Source organism: Bubalus bubalis, chromosome 3 (genome assembly GCF_019923935.1).
Source record: "Bubalus bubalis isolate 160015118507 breed Murrah chromosome 3, NDDB_SH_1, whole genome shotgun sequence".
Taxonomy (NCBI): domain Eukaryota; kingdom Metazoa; phylum Chordata; class Mammalia; order Artiodactyla; family Bovidae; genus Bubalus; species Bubalus bubalis.
This window is the reverse complement of record NC_059159.1, coordinates 24,467,432-24,487,599: the sequence shown is the minus strand read 5'-3', so window position 1 is coordinate 24,487,599 and position 20,168 is coordinate 24,467,432. Positions and strand designations below refer to the sequence as shown.

The 20,168-nt window shown below is 54.7% G+C and overlaps 1 protein-coding gene across 2 annotated transcripts; it reads left to right on the top strand.

Moving 5' to 3' along the window:
- The first annotated feature begins 14,974 nt into the window (after positions 1-14,974).
- SP6 (Sp6 transcription factor) lies at positions 14,975-19,976 on the top strand. 2 transcript variants are annotated; one of them, XM_044939044.2, is made up of 3 exons: positions 14,975-15,251; positions 17,503-18,605; positions 19,324-19,976. In XM_044939044.2, exons 2-3 carry the CDS (start codon positions 17,561-17,563, stop codon positions 19,533-19,535), a joined length of 1,257 nt encoding a protein of 418 aa, XP_044794979.2. In that variant the 5' UTR covers positions 14,975-15,251; positions 17,503-17,560; the 3' UTR covers positions 19,536-19,976. The 2 variants fall into 2 exon arrangements, with proteins under 2 accessions (XP_044794979.2, XP_006074378.2); XM_006074316.4 differs by having other exon boundaries at positions 14,977-15,251; positions 17,503-19,570.
- The last annotated feature ends 192 nt before the right edge of the window (positions 19,977-20,168 follow it).

Genomic DNA, 20,168 nt, shown 5'->3' with positions numbered 1-20,168 from the left:
GAATGAGCCTCTCAGTGAGTGATGATCTATGAGAGTGTGTGGATGAGTGCAAGTGTGTGTGTGGGTGTGATGGCAGAGGATCGACGTGACTGTGTGTGAAGTTGTGTCTGGAGTCTGAGGGTGGTGGGGGCCGCATACAAGTCTGACTGAGCCTGAGGGTTGGTTTAGGGTTTCCAGGGGTGATGAGGTCTTTAGAGGAGCAGAAAAGGTCCCCAACCAGGGGCTTCTTCCTTCCCAGGCCCCTCACCTCAGGGCTGGGAGGGAAACACCGTGCGAGCCCACTCCCTAACACCACAGCCCTCCTCCCTGTCCTGGTCCGTGGGAACAGGTGAGGTGCTGGTGGCGAGTTTCTTTGGGAGGCCTTGGAAGCTCAGTGGCTCCAGGGGAGGGGGGCGGAGGAGGGTCAGAGCCCCCTCCTGCCCTGCCCTAGCCCTGACTGGCTGTAGAGCCAAGCAGTGATCTGCCCTTGCATGGAGCCCTGATTCCACACTTCTAGTGTTGGCTGGGGGGCTCTATACTCAGAGCCTTATTGGTCCTACTACCCCAAAGCAAGGGAGTTCTTGGCATCTAACCCAAATTTTCTATATGCCAGGCCCACCCACACCCTGCCCTCCCCTTGTCAGCATCCTTACATGGACACAAACCACTGATGGTGGATACCCTGGATGCTCAAGTCAGGGGGCACCATCGACATCACATTTTTGCCCCTTTCCTTCTAAGCGTCATCATTTCTCTTCACCTCCCCACGTTCCCTCCTCTGACTCTATGCATCTCGGGAAACACAATTGCCCAAGCTCATCCTGACAGCAGGTCCTGCTGGGAGTCTAACTGATTCTCTTCATGTTCTCAGGCCCTGTTTGGGGGCGGGTTCCAGGCGGACCCCACTGGAACAGCGTGATGAGACGGGATCTGACGGCCGGCTGAGGTCACTGGCCACTGAAGTACGTCAGCAGAGGGTGTGTATGTCCCAGCTGGCCACACAGCCTCCTTTCATCCTTTGTTCTGCCTGCCCGGCCCATTCCCACCACGGATTCTTGGATTCCCAGCGTGGCATGTCCGATGAGCCAGAGTCTTCGCCCGGACATGATTCTTTCCATGCCCTGCCCTCTGCTCATCTCCTCCTCCCTGTCTCTCTTCCAGCCACTTTCAGGGTGGAGGGGTGGGGGCAGTTGCTTGCAGTCTGCCCCCGCCACCTCCACCATCGCCCCTCTTCTTACCAAGCCCCCACTGGCCACCAGGGGAATTGTGGTCAGACACAAGGAAGTTTGTTTGTTTGTTTTTTTCACAAGGAATTTTTATCAGGAGTATCATGTGGCAAGGCCCTACTTCCCTTGGGAGCAAGGGAGCGCTGGTCAGTGGGTTGGGAGGGAAGGGAACACGTGTGCCTGGGCAAAGAGTGGATGGGGGACTTCTCCCTTCAGCTCTTCATGTTGTCCCCGGCACCGTTCACCACAGATGTCTGGCTGCTCCTGTCTGGCAGCCAATCCCCAAAGATTTCTCCATTCACCCTGGCATAAAACTGGGTTTCCCACATCCTAGAAATGGTTGTTCACATTGGACCCTGCCAGCGGCCTGTCTGACCCCGTAGTTGTCCTGGCTCCCAGCTCCCTCCCAGGCGTCACGATGCTGCCCCAGCCTGAGCCCGTCTTCTTCCTTGTCTCCAAGTCTCCAAGTATTCTGTGGCTTGGATCTTTCACTCCAGGCATCTCCTCACGTCTTCCTTCCCCTTCTTTTCCAGGGAGTCCTCACTCGACCGTGCTTCCTCCTTCCTTCCCTGCCCCTTCTCCCCAGTCCTGATGCCCTGTTTTCTCAGCCAGAGTCTGCCCGGGTGTGCACTGAGTCTTGCATAAGTAAGCCAGGAGCTCCCTGAGGATGGGGCCTGTACCTCCCACCTCCCTGACAAGAAACACACCAGGGATAGGAACCTTGATATTTTCCTAATTTCCAAAAAAACTCCATGAGGGCAGGGCTGGGAAAAGTGAGGGAGGGAATTAGAGGGAATTATCAGGAGCTGATGGGAAAGAATTGACAGGAGCTGAAGCACAGATAAGAACGGAGTCTCCCTGAGCCCTGGCTCCGGAGCAGGGCAGAGAAGAAGAAGGAAGAGTCTTGAAAGTTGAGAGGGGAGTGGCGGGGTGGAAAGAGAGACAGTCTTGGTGGCTTCTCTAGCAGGTCTGACAGAAGGTTCCCTGGAAGAGTTTACCAAAGTGAAGGCCCAGAGAGGTGATGTTTCCTGCGGAAGCCAGCCCTGGGGGTCAGTTGTTGAGATGGAGGGAACCTGTGTAACTGGTCCCTGTTTCTTGAGCCCTATAAACCTGGCAGTATTTGGATGCCACGGGCTCACTACGGCCATCCCAAGTCAAAAAGTTCTCACTGAAGTCTCCAGGCATCCTCCAGTCTTGGCCCAAGAGAACCCATTGGGTTCTAATCCTGGATCTGCCATTAATTAGTTTGCTGAGTGATCTCTGGCAAGTCCCTCCACTTCTCTGTGCTTCCCTTTCCTGTCCCCACCTCTCCATCCCATGAACAGGTGCTTGAGGGAGGAGGTGGTTAAAGAGTCTTTTTGCTGCCGGTGGTCAGAGCCTGTCTCTGGTCAGTGGAGGGGGTTGCCAAGGAGGACATAGCACTGTTTTCCTCCTAATGGGGACATTACTCTCTCCACACCTCCTCCCTGCTCCTCCTCAGGTGCCTTCTGGGCCCTGGGCCCCCTCCCCTGACACGCCCATCTTCCTGCCCATCTGGGGCCCTGCACGGGAGCAGGAGAAACCCTCTGGGAGAGAGACTAGCCCAGCACTCCTGATGAGCAATAATTTGTTTTATGACAGAAAAGGAAATTGTCTTCAGTTTCACAAGAGTGAAACGAATTCGTTTGAAGTAGTTTGCCCTGCGGCAGGCAGGAGAAGGTTTCTCCTGAGCCTGTCTTCGCACTCCTTCTCCCCCTCGCTCCCTCTTCCCTTCTAATTACTGCAGCTTCCAAGCTGTGGGCATGAGTTGATGCCAGGCTGTCAGATGCCAACTGCCCCAGGAGCTCACCTCTTGGGTGTGGATAGGGGGATGGAGCCACGGGAAGAAGGTAAGGTGGCTCTCAGTTCAGCTTCTGCCATACCCCAAGACTGGCACCACCATGGAGGGAGGAGGCGGGCCAGGGCAGAGGGCAGCTCGCCAGGGCCCAGGAGGGCCAACAATTCCAGGCTTGGGAGACCACTAGCACCGTAATGTCCAGGGAGGGGTCTGTCACGGCCTGGTGGGCTTTGCCTTATGGACCACCTGTGTCTCCTGATCAGCCCTCCTCCTCATCCTCTCTGATTGCAGCCTAGAAGTTGAACTCCTTGGTGGCATCTGGGCAAGTGAATGCACCATGGCTACCTACTGGCATCACAACTCCAAGATTCATTTGGGGGCAGCCAGGATGGAGAGGAGAACACCAGTAGATCACCAGTGCTCCCACTAAGAAGTCCAGTGGGCCAAAAAATCATGGGACCCTCCTAGACACATTCTAAGGTCCCCTTCCTTCCTTCCTTCCCTCCATCTATCCATCCTTCCATTCATCCATTCAGCAAACTCATAAAGCCTTCATAGAGTGCCAGGCACCTTTCCAAGAACTGGGAGGGAAATGATACACAAACCCCCTGTCTCATGAAGCCTGCTCTCCAGCAAGGGGTTTGTTTAGCTACAGAGGAGAGGGGCTGTGCCCAGCCTGGGCCTGGGACAGAGCAAACACTTATAAACATTTGCCCAATCTGAATCAGAGGTGACGCTACAAAAGTTCAGCTGGTGAAGGAAAAAAGGAACCCCTTGTTTAACCCCTTCCCTGCCATCTCCACCTCCAGACTCCCTTCCTCTCCAGGGAGTCCTCCTGCAGAGGTCCTGACTGAGGGTATGAAGCAGGAGCTGCTGTGTAGCAAAGCATGCAGACGCCAGGCTCCAGGCTGCCAACCTGGCCCCGCTGCTTGGCGCTGGGCGACCTCTAAAACAACAAACTTCATGTCTCTGATTCAGCACTTCCTGTTTGTCTTGATATTATCTCCTGTCCTTGAAGCCCACAGGCCCAGTCAGGGATAGGGTAAAGGGCTAGAGCTCTAGGGACTCCGAGAGAGGCAGAGGCTAGGGGACTCTCCCCTGGAGGTTTCTAGTCTGTTTCCAATGGCACCAGGCAGAGGTTAGTGGTCTCATGTTCCAAGGCCCTCAGTGAGGAGCCTGAACCCCTCCCTATCCACTCTAGAGGAAGTTTCTAGATTCTGGGTTCTGATTGTCGCAGGTTCTTGGAGCAATGATACACCTTCCCCTCTACAACTCTTGGTTTTCTGGACACTGCAAAACAGGGGGAATTCATGGTGGAAATCACCGCGATTCACTGACCTCTTTCATTTTCAACATGGCTGGAAAGTTCTTGATGTCTAACTTCAATGCCTTCACTAGCCTTTGGGGAATGACTCTGACTTTAGGTGCTTTAACCCCTATGTCTTACGTGTCTCAGGTTCCTGAATCAATATTGTAGGCTCCTTACAGATGAAGCTTCTTCTAGACTTTAAAATCCTGCTGGGACCAGCTGTCTCCCATAAAAGCAGTCCCCCACTGTGTGAGCATGTCCACCATGTTAGGCATCAAGATGGCGGCCCTGTGGGTGGTAGGATCAGGGCAAATTCCAGACAGGCCCCCACCCCGGCCAGAGGGGCAGCCTCTGCCACCCCCAGAGCTCCAGGTAATAACCTAGGGGCCACGCCAGGCTCGCCAGCACCTGAGCCACCGGCAGCAGATAATGACTGGGGAGCTGGGCAGGCAGAGCCAACCCCTCAATCAGGAAGCAAATTAAAAAGGGGAGGAATCTCCCAGACAGACCACAACAATGAGACCGGCCCCCTTTCCAGGGCACTGCCTGCCTTCCCCCTTCCCTGTCAGATTTCGCCTGCCAGGTCCTGAAACCTAGACCTCCCCTCTAATTCTCCTCTCGTGCAATCCAACTGGAGGTTGTCCGGATGACCCTGGCTGCAGGTTGGTGGGCAGTGCCCAGCTGGCCACAACACAGGACACTGGGCCTCTCAGTGAGCCACATCTGCCAGCCTGATCTTGGGTTCCTGACAGGGCCCTGGGCATAGTTGGGGGTGAAAGAGGAAGGGTCAGGGCATGCTTTTGTGATTTTGGTGCTCCATCTTGATGCCCCGCAAGGCAAACCCCGGGTGGCTGAGACAACAGGATTTATAGATAACCCACAATCCCTGGCCTGGCAACCCCTTCTCCTCTGCAATTCAGTTCAGTGCACCATCAATTTATTGCACACTCAGCACTAGTCATTGTTAAGAGATGCTGCAGGGATACAAAGAGGAACAGAAAAACTCCAGTCTCTCAAGGGGCTCGTGTGCTCACACACACACCTCTAACTGTATCACCCATCAGACCGTGTTCAACCCTCTGTATTTTAGGACTCTGGGGGAAAAAGGGTAACTTAGAGAACTGGGAAGTCTTCATAGATGAGGGGAATATATGAGTTGGGCTTCAAAGGATCAAATAGGAGCTCACAGACAGAGAAATGAGGAAGAGCATTTCAAACAAAGAAGACTATGGGGTGTAAAAATGTATGGACAATAAGGATGAGAAGCAGCCTCCTGTGGCTGGAGCCTGGGAAGTGAGAGGGGTGAGGTTGAAACGGTAGGCCAAGACCCGATGGGGAAATGGGGCTTAAATTCCAGGCCAAAGTGTATACCTGGTCAGATTTCGCCTGCCAGGTCCTGAAACCCAACCTTCCCCTCTAATTCTCCTCTCGTGGGATCCAGCTGGAGGTTGTCTGAGTGACCCTGGCTGCAGGTTCCCTGTTAGACTTCCTCTTATAGGGAATGGGGAGCTATTGAATGTTTTTAAACTGAGGCATGACATGATCAGCATCTGGTAAGAAGAACTGTAGCTGCCCACAGAGGGTCAAAGGGGATTCTGTTTTTTCTGCCTCTACTTTTCTCCATGGCTGCTATGTAGCCAGCCCTTTCTCCCAGCTCCCACTCACTATCTTTGCCCCTTTTGTCCCAAACAAAGAGTTTTGTCCAACTCTTTGTTCCAAGCAGGCTAACAGGGCAGAGCATTTCACTGCTCTAGCTCTCACTCCAACCCTTCATGTCCTTCCACCTCCATCACACAACTGGGGAGGGGGTGGGACAGCTGGTGGGGAAGCTGGGTTCACTTCCTTCATGGATCTTCGGGGATCCAGGCGCCTGTTGTGCTTTACCTCCTGACGCAGATTTCTGCCTTCACCACTATCCTCCTCAACTAAGGAGCTTCTGGAAGCATCGATTCCAGGGAAGTAGTTTTCCAGTTCCCTCAGCTGCGGCTTATGTGCCCTTCTCAGAGAAAGGCGCTGTGCTGAAGACCCTGTGGCATGAAAAGGACATGGTTCCTGCCCTCCAGGAGTCTACTGACCAGTAGGGAAGGTAAGACAACCCCATGGAAACAGCGTGTGGAAATCCATGCTACAGAAGTTCAGAGGAGCGAGGCAGTGACATGCTTCTAGGAGGTGATTCCACAGAGAAAGCACGAGCCGGGAGCGTGAGGATGAGAAGCTTTCTTGAGGGCATAGGCGGGGTGACGGGTGGAAACAATTGGAGCAAAAGTAGGAAGGCTAGACATGTTTGGTGAAGATTAAGTCCAGTGGGGGCTGGGCTGGAGGGTTTGAACAAGGACTAGTGCAAGTGAAGACTGTGAAGGTGATGGAGGCCAAGGAGAAGGTCTTTTTCTTTTTCTTTTTTTTAAGGAGGGTCTTAAATGTCACAGTCAGCACTGGGGAGCCACTGGACATGTTTGAGATGAAAGGCAGAGTGGCATTTCAGGATAATTAATCTGTTATTGGTCTGCAGGACAGTTTGGGTGGGTGGATACAGAAGTGGCAGAAAACCCCTGCTGCTGCTAAGTCGCTTCAGTAGTGGCCAACTCTGTGTGACCCCATAGACGGCAGCCCACCAGGTTCCCCGGTCCCTGGGATTCCCCAGGCAAGAACACTGGAGTGGGTTGCCATTTCCTTCTCCAATGCATGAAAGTGAAAAGTGAAAGTGAAGTCGCTCAGTCGTGTCCGACTCTTGGCGACCCCATGGACTGCAGCCCACCAGGCTCCTCCATCCATGGGATTTTCCAGGCAAGAGTACTGGAGTGGGGTGCCATCGCCTTCTCCGAGAAAACCCCTAGGAGACCTAAAAACGAATCCAAATGAGAAGTAATTCCTGGCAGCTATTCACCCTAGTTGGCCCGCTATCCCCCTCAGAACCTCCTACCAGTTAATAAACCCTTGCTGTGCTTTCTTGGGGAAAAAAAAAGTAACTCCTATCACCAAATTGGCACTTCCCTAGAACTTTCACAGATCAGTGCTCATTCATTCATTTGTTCATTCATTCATTCAATAAATATTTAAGCAAAATTTGTTGTTATTGTGCTCAGTCATGTCTGACTCTGTGGCCCCATGGACTATAGCTGGCCAGGCTCCTCTATTCACCCCAGTTTTACAGGCAAGAATACTGGAGTGGGTTGCCATGCCCTCCTCCAGGGGATCTTTTGACCCAGGGATCGAACCCTCATCTCCTGTATTGGCAGGTGGATTCTTTACCACTGTGCCACCTGGGAAGCTTTTAAGCAGTGCTTGCTAAGTACTAAAAACTGTTTCTTCATTCCTTTCTCCTCTCTGTCTCTATCTCTGTCTCCCTCACTTACTTTCGGCTTTGAAGACAAAGGTAAACTTTCACCCACACACGTCTGGGGACCTTAGTCCAGCCTCCTCCTCAACCCCTCCCCCACCCCCCACCCTAGCTAACCCAGTAGCTCTTGTCTTTGGAGCAGGTTTATGGGGGAAAAATGAGAGAAATAACCGCTGTAAGGATTTGGAGGATGGCATGAGGTAGGATAATCTGAGGGCAGGAGGGTAAGCAGCTTGGGCAGCAGAAAGCTCTTGATGGCAGGGAAAAGCAAAGTTGAGAGCTGAGTGTAGAGGGGACCTGGGATGTCTGGGGGAAGGAGGCTGGGGAATGAGGACAGAGGTGGAGAGAAGAGTGGGAGACAGGCCTCTGGGTGAGGATGGGGGCCAGGAGGGAGGAGGGACAAATTAGAGAGCTGGAGAAGGAAGTAGAGTCTTAGCAGCTAGAGGTGGGTGAGGGAGGAGGTGGGGACTGGGAGGCGAGGGCAGAGGAAATGGGCCCAGGCACTGGAGACAAAAGTCTGCGAGTCTGAGCCTCTGAGGAGCCACCTGGAAGGTGCAGGCAGCGGCAACATCAAACTTGGGATCGGAGGGTTGGCTCTGGGAGTGAGCTGGAACTGGGCGGGGGGTGTGTGGCTGGAGGGGGAGCTGAGAGCAAGAGAGGGGCTTGAATCTGCGATGAACCCTGCTGGGTCTTCGGCTTCATCCAGCACCCCCTCTTTCCTCTGAGCGCTGGAAGCCTGGGCTCCAGAGTCCCACCCCCCACATGCAGGTTGGGGCCCCGTCGCACCACCCACCCCCACTTTCCTACCTCGTCATTGGTGGGAAAGCACTTTGTTCCAAGGTGCGAATAGAGAGGAGGAAGGGGGTCTCCTGTCAGCTAGGGTCCAGGTAAACCAGGATCTGGGTAAAACCCCTCCCCGCAAACCAGTCAGGGTCTCCAGGCACTCTCTACTGATCGGAGAGCTGGGGAGGGGTGTGGGCCAGTAGGTCCAAGCCAAGGGCTTCATCCTTTTCCTCCTCCCAAATCCCCCACCCCAAGATTCTCCCATTTTGGACTGGACCTGCTACCTAAGCATATGGAACCGATTGAAAGAATTTGTATGCTCACCTTATAATTTATGCAAATCAACTCTGTAATTAACTATAATTTGGAGGCATCCTTTGGTATTTGAGACATTTATCCATGAGGAAATGCCCTAGTGATAATGCTCCCGTATTAACATTATTTACTCCACCTGTGTGGTCTCCTCGGCTTGTTTCCCCCCTCACTCTGATTTTCTGGGCTGGAAGGTGGGGAGGGACAGGGAAGCCCCTCCCTGGAGCCTGCCTCCATCCTGACGCCTGGGCTCCCCCAGGGAGTTGTACATGAGCCCTGTCCTCTTAATTTTGCCTGGGATTAAAGGAGAGGGTGCAGCCGTGACTCCTAAGCCCCTTACCACTCTACTCTCTCCTGCCTGATGGGTGGCTTTCTGATGAGCTTTTTTGCACTCTTAAGGGCCTCAATGTTCTCATCTCTGAAATGGGTAGAAGAAGGACCTGTTGGGGCCTTTACAGGATAATTACTGAAAAGCTAATGAAGGGACTGGGAATTCCCAGTCTAGAGATTTCTGGGGGTGTAGGGGGAGGAGCAGGACAAGAGTTCAGGGTGCAGACGCCCTGACTCACCCTGTGGGAGACTTGGTGGGGGAGGTGGTAGGCAAGCCCTGGGCTATTGGGATCTGTGCATGTGTAGGGGGTGCACAGCAGCTCCTGTTCCCAGTGCCGAGGGCACTGGGCAATGGTCAAGAATGGGATGTGGTCACATGAAAAGTCTCCAGGCTATTCTATGTGGGTCAGAATTCCTAGCTTAAGAGAGCTTTGGGAAACTGGTCTTAGCCTGTTTCATCTGCTTTCCCCTTCCTGATCTTCTGTCCTTCTCTCCTCCAGGACATGCTCCTGTTAGTCAGCGTGCCTAAACACACAACCACTCTACCATTCAGTTTGTGTGGTTGGGGACCATGTGGGTCCACCTAAACCCACCTCTAGGCCCCTTCTCCCTTTGTAGGCTGTGTTCCCAGCCTCTTCACTCTCCTGGCATTCCAGGATGGCGGACCTCCTTATAGAAAGTTCTTGGCTGGGCTCAGCCTCTGGTCCTAGGTGAACTCTTGTCCATCCCAAGCTGCCCCACCCTATCCTAACTCAGGGAGAATGTCTTCCCTTCCTATTTGACAATGAGAGAACCTAGATCCAAAAATGTGAATTACATTGGACCCTCCTGGCAGTTCTGAGTTGAGAAGTAACTGAAAGGGGAACAAAAAAAAGGAGAAGGAACAAGGCTCCAGCAGAGAATGAGAGACCCACCTTAGCTGCAGAACAGCCAGGAACACTGCTGGGGAGCTCTTCAGGGAGGGACCACTTGAAGGGGTGTGTGTGTGTGTGTGTGTGTGTGTGTTTGTGTGTGTGTGTGAGGTCTTAAAAGTGCCTTCTTTCTTTCCCCTGTCCATGGAGGAAACAAAAGGAGGGGGATGGAGTTGGAGAGCTCCTGCCATGCCAGCTCTTTCAACTGGCGATGCTCTCATTTCCTCCATCCTGGGAGAACGACTTTGTCCCTCTCCCATCACCTGTCCAACCTCTGGGGAGGGAAGGATGTCCAGCATCCCCCCATACCCACTCCAGCTGCCTCTTCCAGCTGAAATCCTCCTTTCTTGGCAGATGTCAGAGACTCAGATCTCAGCCCCACCACTCCCCCAGGACAGCCGGGGGCCACTGTTTCCTGGATTATCCTAAAAGCTTCCGAGGCCGTGAGGACTTGGCAGCTTCCCTGCCCGAGTCTCTCACCTCCCCCTCTGGATCTGACTGTTGCATCCTTTATAAAGCCTGACTCTTCCATCACCCCCACTTGCCCCTCACTGCTGCTGCCAACTCTGGGCTCCATGGACTGGTAAGAGGGGCTGTTTGTGTCCAGTTTAGGGCACCAGGTCTCCACTCCAAAGTTGGACTCATTGAGAAGGGGTTAAAAAGTTAGATTCTCTCTGAACTGGGGAAGGGAACATAAGAGGGAGATCTTGGAGGGGTCTGCATGGAGAACAAAAGAGGATTCTTGGAGGTCTCTGTACTGGGCTGAGATCTGACGGAGGATTTCATTTGGAGAAAACAGAAGGGCTAATATAAATGCAGGGCACACACTCAACCACATGGAAGTCCATACATGATAGCATATCTGCAAAAGTTGTAAGGGGGAAACAACCGTTCATGTCCTGTGAGGACCATCCTTTATGATGGAGGAGAGAGGACCAGCACCCCACATTCCAGCCCTAAAAGTACACACAGGTGTAGTGAGTACACACACATTTTTAGGCACACACACACACACATAGAGATGTACTAGCCTCAGTTGGGTTCATCTTTCAGAGTGAGAGTGATGCTAGGAACATTTGGGTTTATAACAGAATTAGTACACAAGTAGTGCATTGGGAAGACCCCCAAAGAGGGAAGGAGAAGGAAATAGCAACCCACTCCAGTATTCTTGCCTGGAAAATCCCAGGGATGGATGGAGTAACCTGGTGGGCTACAGTGTATGGAGTCGCAAGACCGAGCAACTAACGCTGAATGCTAAGTGCTTGGCCCTGGGTAGGCTCTCAGTAAGTGTTAGTTCAGTGAATAAAGGATGATGAAAGAATAACATCTGACTCGAGCTCTGGACTCAGTCCAGTTTCCCAGGAGCTTGGGAGAGGTGAGGGGGTGGGCAGGAGGGGATATGAGGAAGGTATTAGTGTCTGTGATCACCAGCTTGCTGAGTGCAACCTGAAGTAGAGAAGAGCAAGCAGCTAGGAGACCAAGAATCAGGAGACTGGGGTTCTGGCCCCTGCTCTGCTTCTAACTTGTGTGACTTTGAGCTACTTGCCTCCCCATTCTGGGATTTAATTTCAAAATGAGGGTTTGCACTGGACAATTTTTATGGGCAGAATAGCTTTGATATTCTCATAGTACAATCTCTACAGAGGGACACTTGAGGTTTGGAAGGGACCACAGCAGACCAATCCAAGATGGGACCGGTTTGTCCTATCTGAACATCAGGCTCTTAATGGCTCTGTGCTGGGGAATATTTTAAGAATTTCGTCCTCTCCACCTTCAGGATCTAGGGAGCCAGACTTCCAGGACCATCACTACTGCTGAGGCCAGATTGAACAGGGGGCAAAGTGTGTGCTTTAGAGCCTGACAGATCTGGAGTTGGTTTCCTTCTCTGTCTCTTAACAGCTCTGTAATCTTGGGCAGGTCATTTAACTTCAGCTTCCTCATCTGTACAATGGGGAGGGGGGGGATAATAACAACTACCTTGCTGCATGCTTATGAGAATTAGAGATGTTTGTGTGAAGCAACCGGAGCACAGTAGGTGCCCAATAAATCAATGCTGGTTATGATGAACATGGAGACCAACAAGGCTGCTCCAGCTACAAAGTGGATTGCTGACTATAAATGAGGCATGAGAAGGAGAGGAGTGGCAAGAATGGGAGACAGACACTTTTGGCAAAATCTGTTTACCCCCTCAGGGGGACGAGAAATGGCCCAAGCCCTGGACAGATCTCGGTGGGCAGCGTGCTTCAACTATGAAGTGAGATATCAAGGCAGTGGGCAGGGGCGATCTTGGCAGTCACATTAGACTATGAGCATCATTAAGTAAGGAAACTCACAGCAAGTGGGACATTGAAAGGGCTGGAACCAAAGGAACAAAAGCAGAGGGGGATCTGGAAGAAAGAAATTGTCCTGAGTCAGAGGCAGAAACCCAGGGAGGGCAGGAAGTGAGGAAGGCTGACTTTTCTGAGACAACTGCTCTGTTGTTGAATTTCACAATGACAATGAGCTCCAGGCAGATGGAGGGTCTTTGCTTCTGGGAAACTCAGGTGGCTATGGGTCAGGACCGGGCGGGGTTAAAGGGGGGCAGGGTGAAAGCGCGGTGGGATGTCTATCATCCAGGGGCAGTATACCTTTCCATGTTCTTTCCAGGGAAAGATGGAAACAGGAAGACAAGACAAGCTGGTGCCTATACATAAATGAGAGAGGGGCTCGGGTATCCCACCAAGAGTTAGATCTGTGCTCAGGCGTTAAACCAGAGGTCAGTGGGCTGTTGGGAGGACGAGGAGGGGGAAGAGAATTCCTAGGGGTCGAATCAGACTTAACCCAGAAATTCGAGTAGCAGGCTCTTCGATGTGAGCCTGTAACTCCGTTCCAGAGGTGGTTATGAACTCAAGTGCAAATCCAAGTCAAGATTTGCAGGCTGAATGCATGGAAATAAAACCATGTGGACAGAAAGGGGGTGTTCATTTAGCTGTGGCCACAAAGACCCAGAGCCGTTGTTGAGACTTGACATCTCAGGGGCCCAAGAGTCAGGAATGAAATCCCAATCAGAAAGTGCAATCCCTGACACCTGGGCGGCGCCGCTCGGCTTCCTAAGTGCCCGCCCGTCCTTTACCCCACAAGGGCGGCTGCTCTAACCGCATTTCACTCATGAGGAAACTGAGTCTCAGAGCAACCTGATTCACCAGATCAGCGTAGCAAATGCAGGGCTAGAGATAGAATTTAGATCTGTCAACGTTCAGCCCAAAGATCTTTGTGAATATACCTTAATCCAAGAAACATTTGCTGGGAACCAACTTATTTAATAATTATAACACTATAAACGATACCTTCCCTTTACTACAAGCTTACCAGGGGCCCCACGGGTTAAATGCTTTAGGAACATCAATTTCTCCAAGCCCCAGGAAACTCTCCCAAATTGTACCCAGGTTGTCCAGATGAGGAAACTGGGTCTTACAAACGAGGGATTTGCACAGATGAATCAAACACTGATTCTGGATATGAGAATGTGTATGTTTGGTGGTGGAGAACCGTACACAAAAAGATCGATTTTCAAGTGCCTTGTGGACTCAGTTTGGCAGTTTAATAGTTGCACTTACTATTCAGGACAGGTAAACCAACTGCGGTGGAACCGGGGCTCTATCTGTGAAAATGAATCAGCCTAAATTCCACTCAGGCTGTATGAAATAGATGTAAAGACAGAAACGAAATTTTAAAAGCAGATGGCAGAGCGCATGGGGAAAGCCAGCCGGGGCAACGAAAAAAATTAGGAAGTTGATCAGAATTCCCCCTGCAACAGAAGAGTCACTTCAGGAGGTCGAAGCGGCAAGTACGGGGAGGCACCCACTGGGAAGGGAGCCTCCTAACCCGGCGACCAGGCCAGGCTGGCGGGGAGGAGACGGGAACTCCCCGACTCATCCGCCCTGGTTATCTCAATCAACTCCGATCTGGACAGAAGTTTGCAGGTGGGCGTCGCAAACGCCCTGAAACTTTGCAGAGGGCTGCACTGTGCATTTGGTTTTCTCAGAGGAATCCAAGACCTTTCCCCAAAGTTATGGACCTTGGGTTTAGACATTCAGATGAGAATTGGGAAGGAGTGAGGCGAGGGGTCGCGCAAATCTTTGCAGAAGTGTCCTTTTCCCAGGCTATCCCGGTTCCTAACCCAGCTTTCACAGTCGGGTGCCCCAGAGGGCGAGAGGGGCTGGGCGCAGGCTGAGAAACTTCGGGTCCGAGGGGAACGCGACTGCATTTGAGACGCGGACCTGGGAGGCGCTGGGGTTGCTGCCCAAGGGTAGATGGAGAGTGAGAGCTGAGGGGGCAGGTAGAGACCGACCAGACGTGTGGGAAGAGGAAAGGAGGAGGTCGCTCAAAAAACGGTAAGTAGCCAGAGAGTCGGGAAGCAAGAGAGAGCGCAAAGAACCTGGAAAGGTGGTGGTCGTGGAGAGAAGCGGCTGGGGGAATGGTGAAGGAGGGCAGCGGCCAAGACCAACTTCTCACGGCCCAGGCCTGGGGTAGACCGGACACATACTCGGCTCTCAATCCTGTTTCTTTCTTTCCTCTCCGTTCTGGGGCAGCTCTGCCCAGCCGGGGTGGACGGGTGGGTGGAGGGCCGTCGAGGCAAACGGCGCCCTAGGGTGACTCGGTATCACCCTTAGGACCCACCTCCTCCTCCATTCCCGCAGGGTCTGAGTCCTGCGCGCCCGCCAAACTGAGCCAGCTCGAGGGCAGTACTCCGCTCGATGGGGCGGGCCCCAGAACCCGGGAGACACTCCGCCCAGGCCCCTCGCCCCAGCAGTGGAGGGGCCAAGGAGGAGCAAGGGAGGGGGCGGAGTGCGACCTAGTTAGAGATCAGCCCCCCACCCCCGCCCGCCCGCCCGCCCTCTACCCCGGGCCAGGCCCGGTCCGGCCGAGCCCGCAAGGGTTAAAGGAGGCCGCAGGTGAGGTGGGCGGGGCCGTGAATTCGGGGAAAAAGGAGCGCAGGGCAGAGGATGAAGGCAGAGAGCGCGGTGAGTCACGGGCGGAGCTGGCCTCGCTCGCTCGCTCGCCGGCTCCCGCCCGCCCTCCGCCCTCCGCCCTCCCGCCGCCTCTCTCCGCCCCTCCTCCGCCGCCCGCCGCCGGGTCTGCTCGCTGCTCTCGCTAGCCCTCGGCTCCTGCCGCTCGCCGCTGGAGAGCCTGCTGGCGCGCGGGGGTCAAGAGCGCCCTTCGGGAGCGCGCCAGCCTGCCGTGGCCGGAGCCCGAGCGCACACTCGAGGTAGGAGCCCGCCCGGGTCGGGGCGGCAAGGGGCGCGCGCACCAGGGATCTCCTCGGAAAGACGTGCCCGGAACGCACTGCAGCTTCCTCTGGCCTCGGGGGAGGTGGTCCTAAAGAATCTGAGGAGTTTAGAGTACCGGCGAAGTGAAAACGGGGCGGAAGGGAGAGGCTGGAGACTGGGGAAACTGGAGCGACTGGGACAGCTGGAGGACTGGAAACTTGAGGACCGGGAGTACGGAAGTCCTAACCACCTGAGCTCCGGTGATGGGAGAGGCAGCCGGCGGAAGAGGGAAGAAGGGTGTCTCTACCCTCCTTCCCGCCTGGGGAGCCGCAAGCCCGGGTACGCGCCCGGCTGTCTCCCTTACCGAGATCTCGATAGCAGGCTAGTGCATCCTAGGATTGGGCTCCCTGGCCCTGTGGCTGGAGAGGCCACTCTGGAGCCTGGATCGTTAGCTTGTCCCCCAACCCCTACTCCAACCCTGGGGCAGTTCCCAGGCGCCAAAAGCTATTAGGGTCCCAGACCTCACTGCTCCCACCCAGCCCCTTCTGGGCTGCCCCGCCTGGGCCTGAGGCTCTGTTTCTGCCGTTTCACCCAGTTCCTTTCTTGTGGTGAGGCAGCAGGAGCTTGAGTAGGCGCCCTAGTTCCCTTCTCCCTGCCTCTCCCAGACAACCTAAGCGACCTCCCTGGTCCCCCAGAAGCAGAAGATAGTAAGGTCATCCAAATACTGATTTGGGAGGGGAAAACCCCTGCCCTAAACCACTGTCTCCTCCCGCCACAATCAGCGAAGGTCCAGGCACCCGAACTCACACACTCCAGGCATCAGGGCAGGGATCCCAGATCTTACTGAGAGGTGGTGAGATGAGGGGGACCTTCAAGTGACAAGTATGTGTTCCAGAAAGGGGCCCACTCTTTCTGGAGGGGAGTGGTCTTTGGTTTCCCAATGGTTTAAGGAAAGAGAAATAGACCAGGAATGGAGAGACCTGGTTCACAGAGATACATACTAGCTGATTGAATGAATAGATTGAATGTCTTTTTTCAAGTGACTTTTCCAATTATGGCTGTTTCCTCTTCTTTAAAATGAGAATTGAAAAATAAAATAAGAGGATTGGCCAGGAGCAGTGGTTCTCAACACTTGGTTGCATGTTAGAATCATGTGGAGAGCTCCTAAAAACTATCCAAGTCTAGAATGCACTCCCTGTATAATATCTCTGGGTAATTCTTCCTCTTAATTTCTGTGCTATTCTGGCTTTTCCTGTTGCTTCCCCTACTCTGTCCCTGAATCCCTTACAGGGGTGGCAATTTTATCTTCCTGAGCTTGCTGGTAAGCTCGTCTCTGCCTGACCCCTTCTCCGGGGAAGCAGACCCCTCCAAGCTTCATATCTGGGTCTCCCCTAGATTGGAGGAGGGCAGAGGTAGCAGCCAGAAAACTGACTGGGCGCTGGTGTAGGTCAGGCCAGACAGGAGGCTGAGCTTTCTCTGGTGGAGAGACGTTCTCTGGAAACTGGCACTGTAGCTGTACCCCGGGAAGGTGAAGTCCCCGGTAGAGAGAAAGGGAATGGGGGCCAGGTATGGGAATGGGTTTGATGGGGCTGAGGCAATCCAGCCAGGCAGGAAGCTGGGGGGAGTGGTGTAGGGCAGAGAAATGCTCTTCTTCACTGAACATGCCTCAGGGATGGAAAGAGAGCTCTTTTTCTAAAACCTCGGAACCTGCTTGGGGCTTTGGGAAGTCAGGTCACCTTAAGTTTTGGGTTAGAACACCTCCTTCTACCCAGCTGAGTCCTGAGTTAAGGTGGGGACTTAAACTGGAGATGAGCCTAGATTCTCCATTGTGGCTGGCAGCAGATCTGCGGGGTGGGGGGGGGGGGGGCGGGGATTTTGGGGGAGGGATATGGGAGCAATGCCACTGCCCCTCACACCCAGCTGGGCAGCTAGGATGATTCTAGAACTGTAATCTAGGTAAATCTGACCTGCTCACCTGGGACCAGCCCAACTCCCTGGATGAGCTGGGTCCTCTAGGAAGGATCACCTAGGAGAAGGTGAACTTCTATCAGTGTCTGCCCGCGGTGGAGGGCCTCACACCCTCAACCCTTCCTAGCACTCTTAACTGGTCTTTAGTCTACAACCAGAGGTTCTTTCCCCACTTTTCACCTGGGGGTGGGAAAGAAGCACTTGGCCCAGGAGGGGATCTGGGCTGAGAAGGAAAATGAGCCAGTTACTTTCCTCACTTTGTCTCTTCTTTGCCTCCTTTAGGTCCCACCTGAGGTGCCCTTGACTATCCCTGTCCCCCATCCCACCCCGGATCCCGGCAATGCTAACCGCCGTCTGCGGCTCTCTGGGCAGCCAGCACACAGACGCGCCTGCCGCCTCCCCGCCGCGCCTCGACCTGCAGCCTCTCCAAACATACCAGGGCCACACGAGCCCGGAGGCCGGGGACTACCCCTCCCCGCTGCAGCCTGGAGAGCTGCAGAGCCTCCCGCTGGGCCCCGAGGTGGACTTCTCACAGGGCTATGAGCTGCCAGGGGCCTCCTCTCGGGTAACCTGCGAGGACCTGGAAAACGACAGCCCCTTGGTCCCGGGACCCTTTTCCAAGCTCCTGCAGCCGGACATGTCACACCATTACGAATCCTGGTTCCGGCCGACACACCCAGGCACCGAGGATGGCTCGTGGTGGGACCTTCATCCGGGTACCAGCTGGATGGACCTCCCCCACGCTCAGAGCGCGCTGACCTCACCGGGCCACCCCGGGGCGCTACAGGCTGGCTTGGGGGGCTATGTTGGAGACCACCAGCTCTGCGCCCCACCGCCCCACCCACATCCGCACCACCTCCTCCCAGCCGCCGGAGGGCAGCACCTCCTGGGGCCTCCCGACGGGGCGAAGGCGTTGGAAGCGGCAGCCCCAGAGTCCCAGGGCCTGGATACCAGTCTGGACGGGGCGGCCCGGCCCAAAAGCTCCCGGCGGTCGGTGCCCCGCAGCTCAGGCCAGACCGTTTGCCGCTGTCCCAACTGCTTGGAGGCGGAGCGACTGGGGGCTCCATGCGGGCCCGATGGGGGCAAGAAGAAGCATTTGCACAATTGCCACATCCCAGGCTGTGGGAAAGCTTACGCCAAGACGTCACACCTGAAGGCGCATCTGCGCTGGCATAGCGGCGACCGTCCCTTCGTGTGCAACTGGCTCTTCTGCGGCAAGCGCTTCACGCGTTCTGACGAGCTGCAGCGCCATCTCCAGACCCACACCGGCACCAAGAAGTTCCCCTGCGCCGTCTGCAGCCGGGTCTTCATGCGCAGCGACCACCTGGCCAAACACATGAAAACCCACGAGGGCACCAAAGAGGAGGCAGCCGGGGCAGCGGCGGGTGAGGGCAAGGCTGGCGGGGTGGAGCCCCCCGGGGGCAAAGGCAAGCGGGAGGCTGAGGGCAGCGCGGCTCCCTCCAACTGAGCTCCTCCGTCCTGCCTCCCCGCTGGTCTTCCCTGGGGCCATCAGAAGAGAGCCCTCGGGCCCGATGCCCTGGGGGGGGGGGTGCAGCTTGAGTAAGAGGAGAAAGTGGTTATTTATTGAGAGGGAGGAAAAGTGGTGTGGGGGTCAGGGAACCGGGGCGCTAGGGGTTTCGTAGTCTCTGGAGCTGGACGGGACAGACGCGTTTGACTGTTTTGACTGGGCAGGGAGGAGCTGCGCATGCCGGTCAGTTCTCCCCTTCCTCTCTCTACTTCACTCACGCCCCTGGGCTGGGGGTTGGGGAGGGATACCCCTGTGGCGGCTGGAGGGCGGAGGGCACAGGTTGGAGGAGACGGCGTGTCCCAGGAGCAGAGGGGAGTCGGGCCGCCCCGGGCGCTGGGGGTAGCTGTCTGGACACGTCCTTAGCGCCTGGGAACCGGGACATAAAAGGGCCTCCAGAGCCGCGCTGCGCCCCGGGTCCCTTTCATCCCCCTTAGATTGCTTTTACCCCAGGGTTTCCGGAGGAAGAGCTGAGATGGGGTATCAGAGGCTGGGGGTCCCCTTAAGGGAGGAGATTCTATCTGGCTGGGAGGGTTGTCGCCACAGAAGTAACGCCTTTGATGTGCCTCCTTATTAAGCCTTCCAGACCCAGTCTGATGGAGCCATGAAGGAAGAGGGGAAGAGGGCCAGAATCCTGCGACAGCTTCCAGCAAGACCGGTGGGGTGGAGGAGAGAGCTAGATGTGGGGGTTGAGCAAGGAAATCTCTTAAAAAATGGGAGAAAGCAATTTGGTCAGGGAGTGGAACTAAGCCTTTCCCTCTCTAACTCTGATTCAGTCCTTAACTTTTGATCTTTATAAAAATAAAGTTCAGTAGCCCACTCTGATCTGTTACCCCAGGTAGGCCTTCAAGGCAGCCAGGAGACCCTGCTCCAGAATTGATGTAGTTCCTCACCCTAGGTCCCTTGGCATTTGCCTTCCCTTTAGGGATAGAAGGAAGAGGGTTATCTCGGCTGCGTGAGGTTAGGTGGGAATGTCCACCTCCAACTGTTTGGCTCTGAGTGGAGAAGTCTGTCCCTGCCTGGCCATCTTCTCTTCTCTGCTTCTTAGCGGAGAAGCTAAGCCCCACTCTTTATTTAGCTCGACCATCCCCTTTCCCGCTGCCTACCAGCCTTGCTCCTCCTGTAGAGTGTGTTAGGAGGCTCCCCTTCCAAATGAAGAGGTTCTCTCATTGCAAAAGGTCTGCCTTCTGAGGTGATGTCCAGGAAACATCCCTGTTCCCTTCTTTAGATGCTAAAAATACATCCTGATGGTGATTCTGGAGTGGGGAACGTGGGGCCGGGGGAAGCCAGCAGAGGCTGAGCCAGGCACTTGGAAGGAAGCTGATGGGGGAAGGGTCTGGTGGGCCATAGGACCCTGGAGCTAGTGGGCTTTCCCAGGCTCCAGATAGCGGTCTTAAGGTTCCCCCTGACCTCCTTTTTCCCT

Coding starts and splice junctions, on each gene's coding strand:
- SP6 (XM_044939044.2), top strand. CDS start 17,561: ATGCTAACCGCCGTCTGCGGCTCTCTGGGCAGCCAGCACACAGACGCG. Junction 18,606..19,323: donor GGCAGCCGGGGCAGCGGCGG/GTGAGGGCAAGG, acceptor CTCCTTATTAAG/CCTTCCAGACCCAGTCTGAT.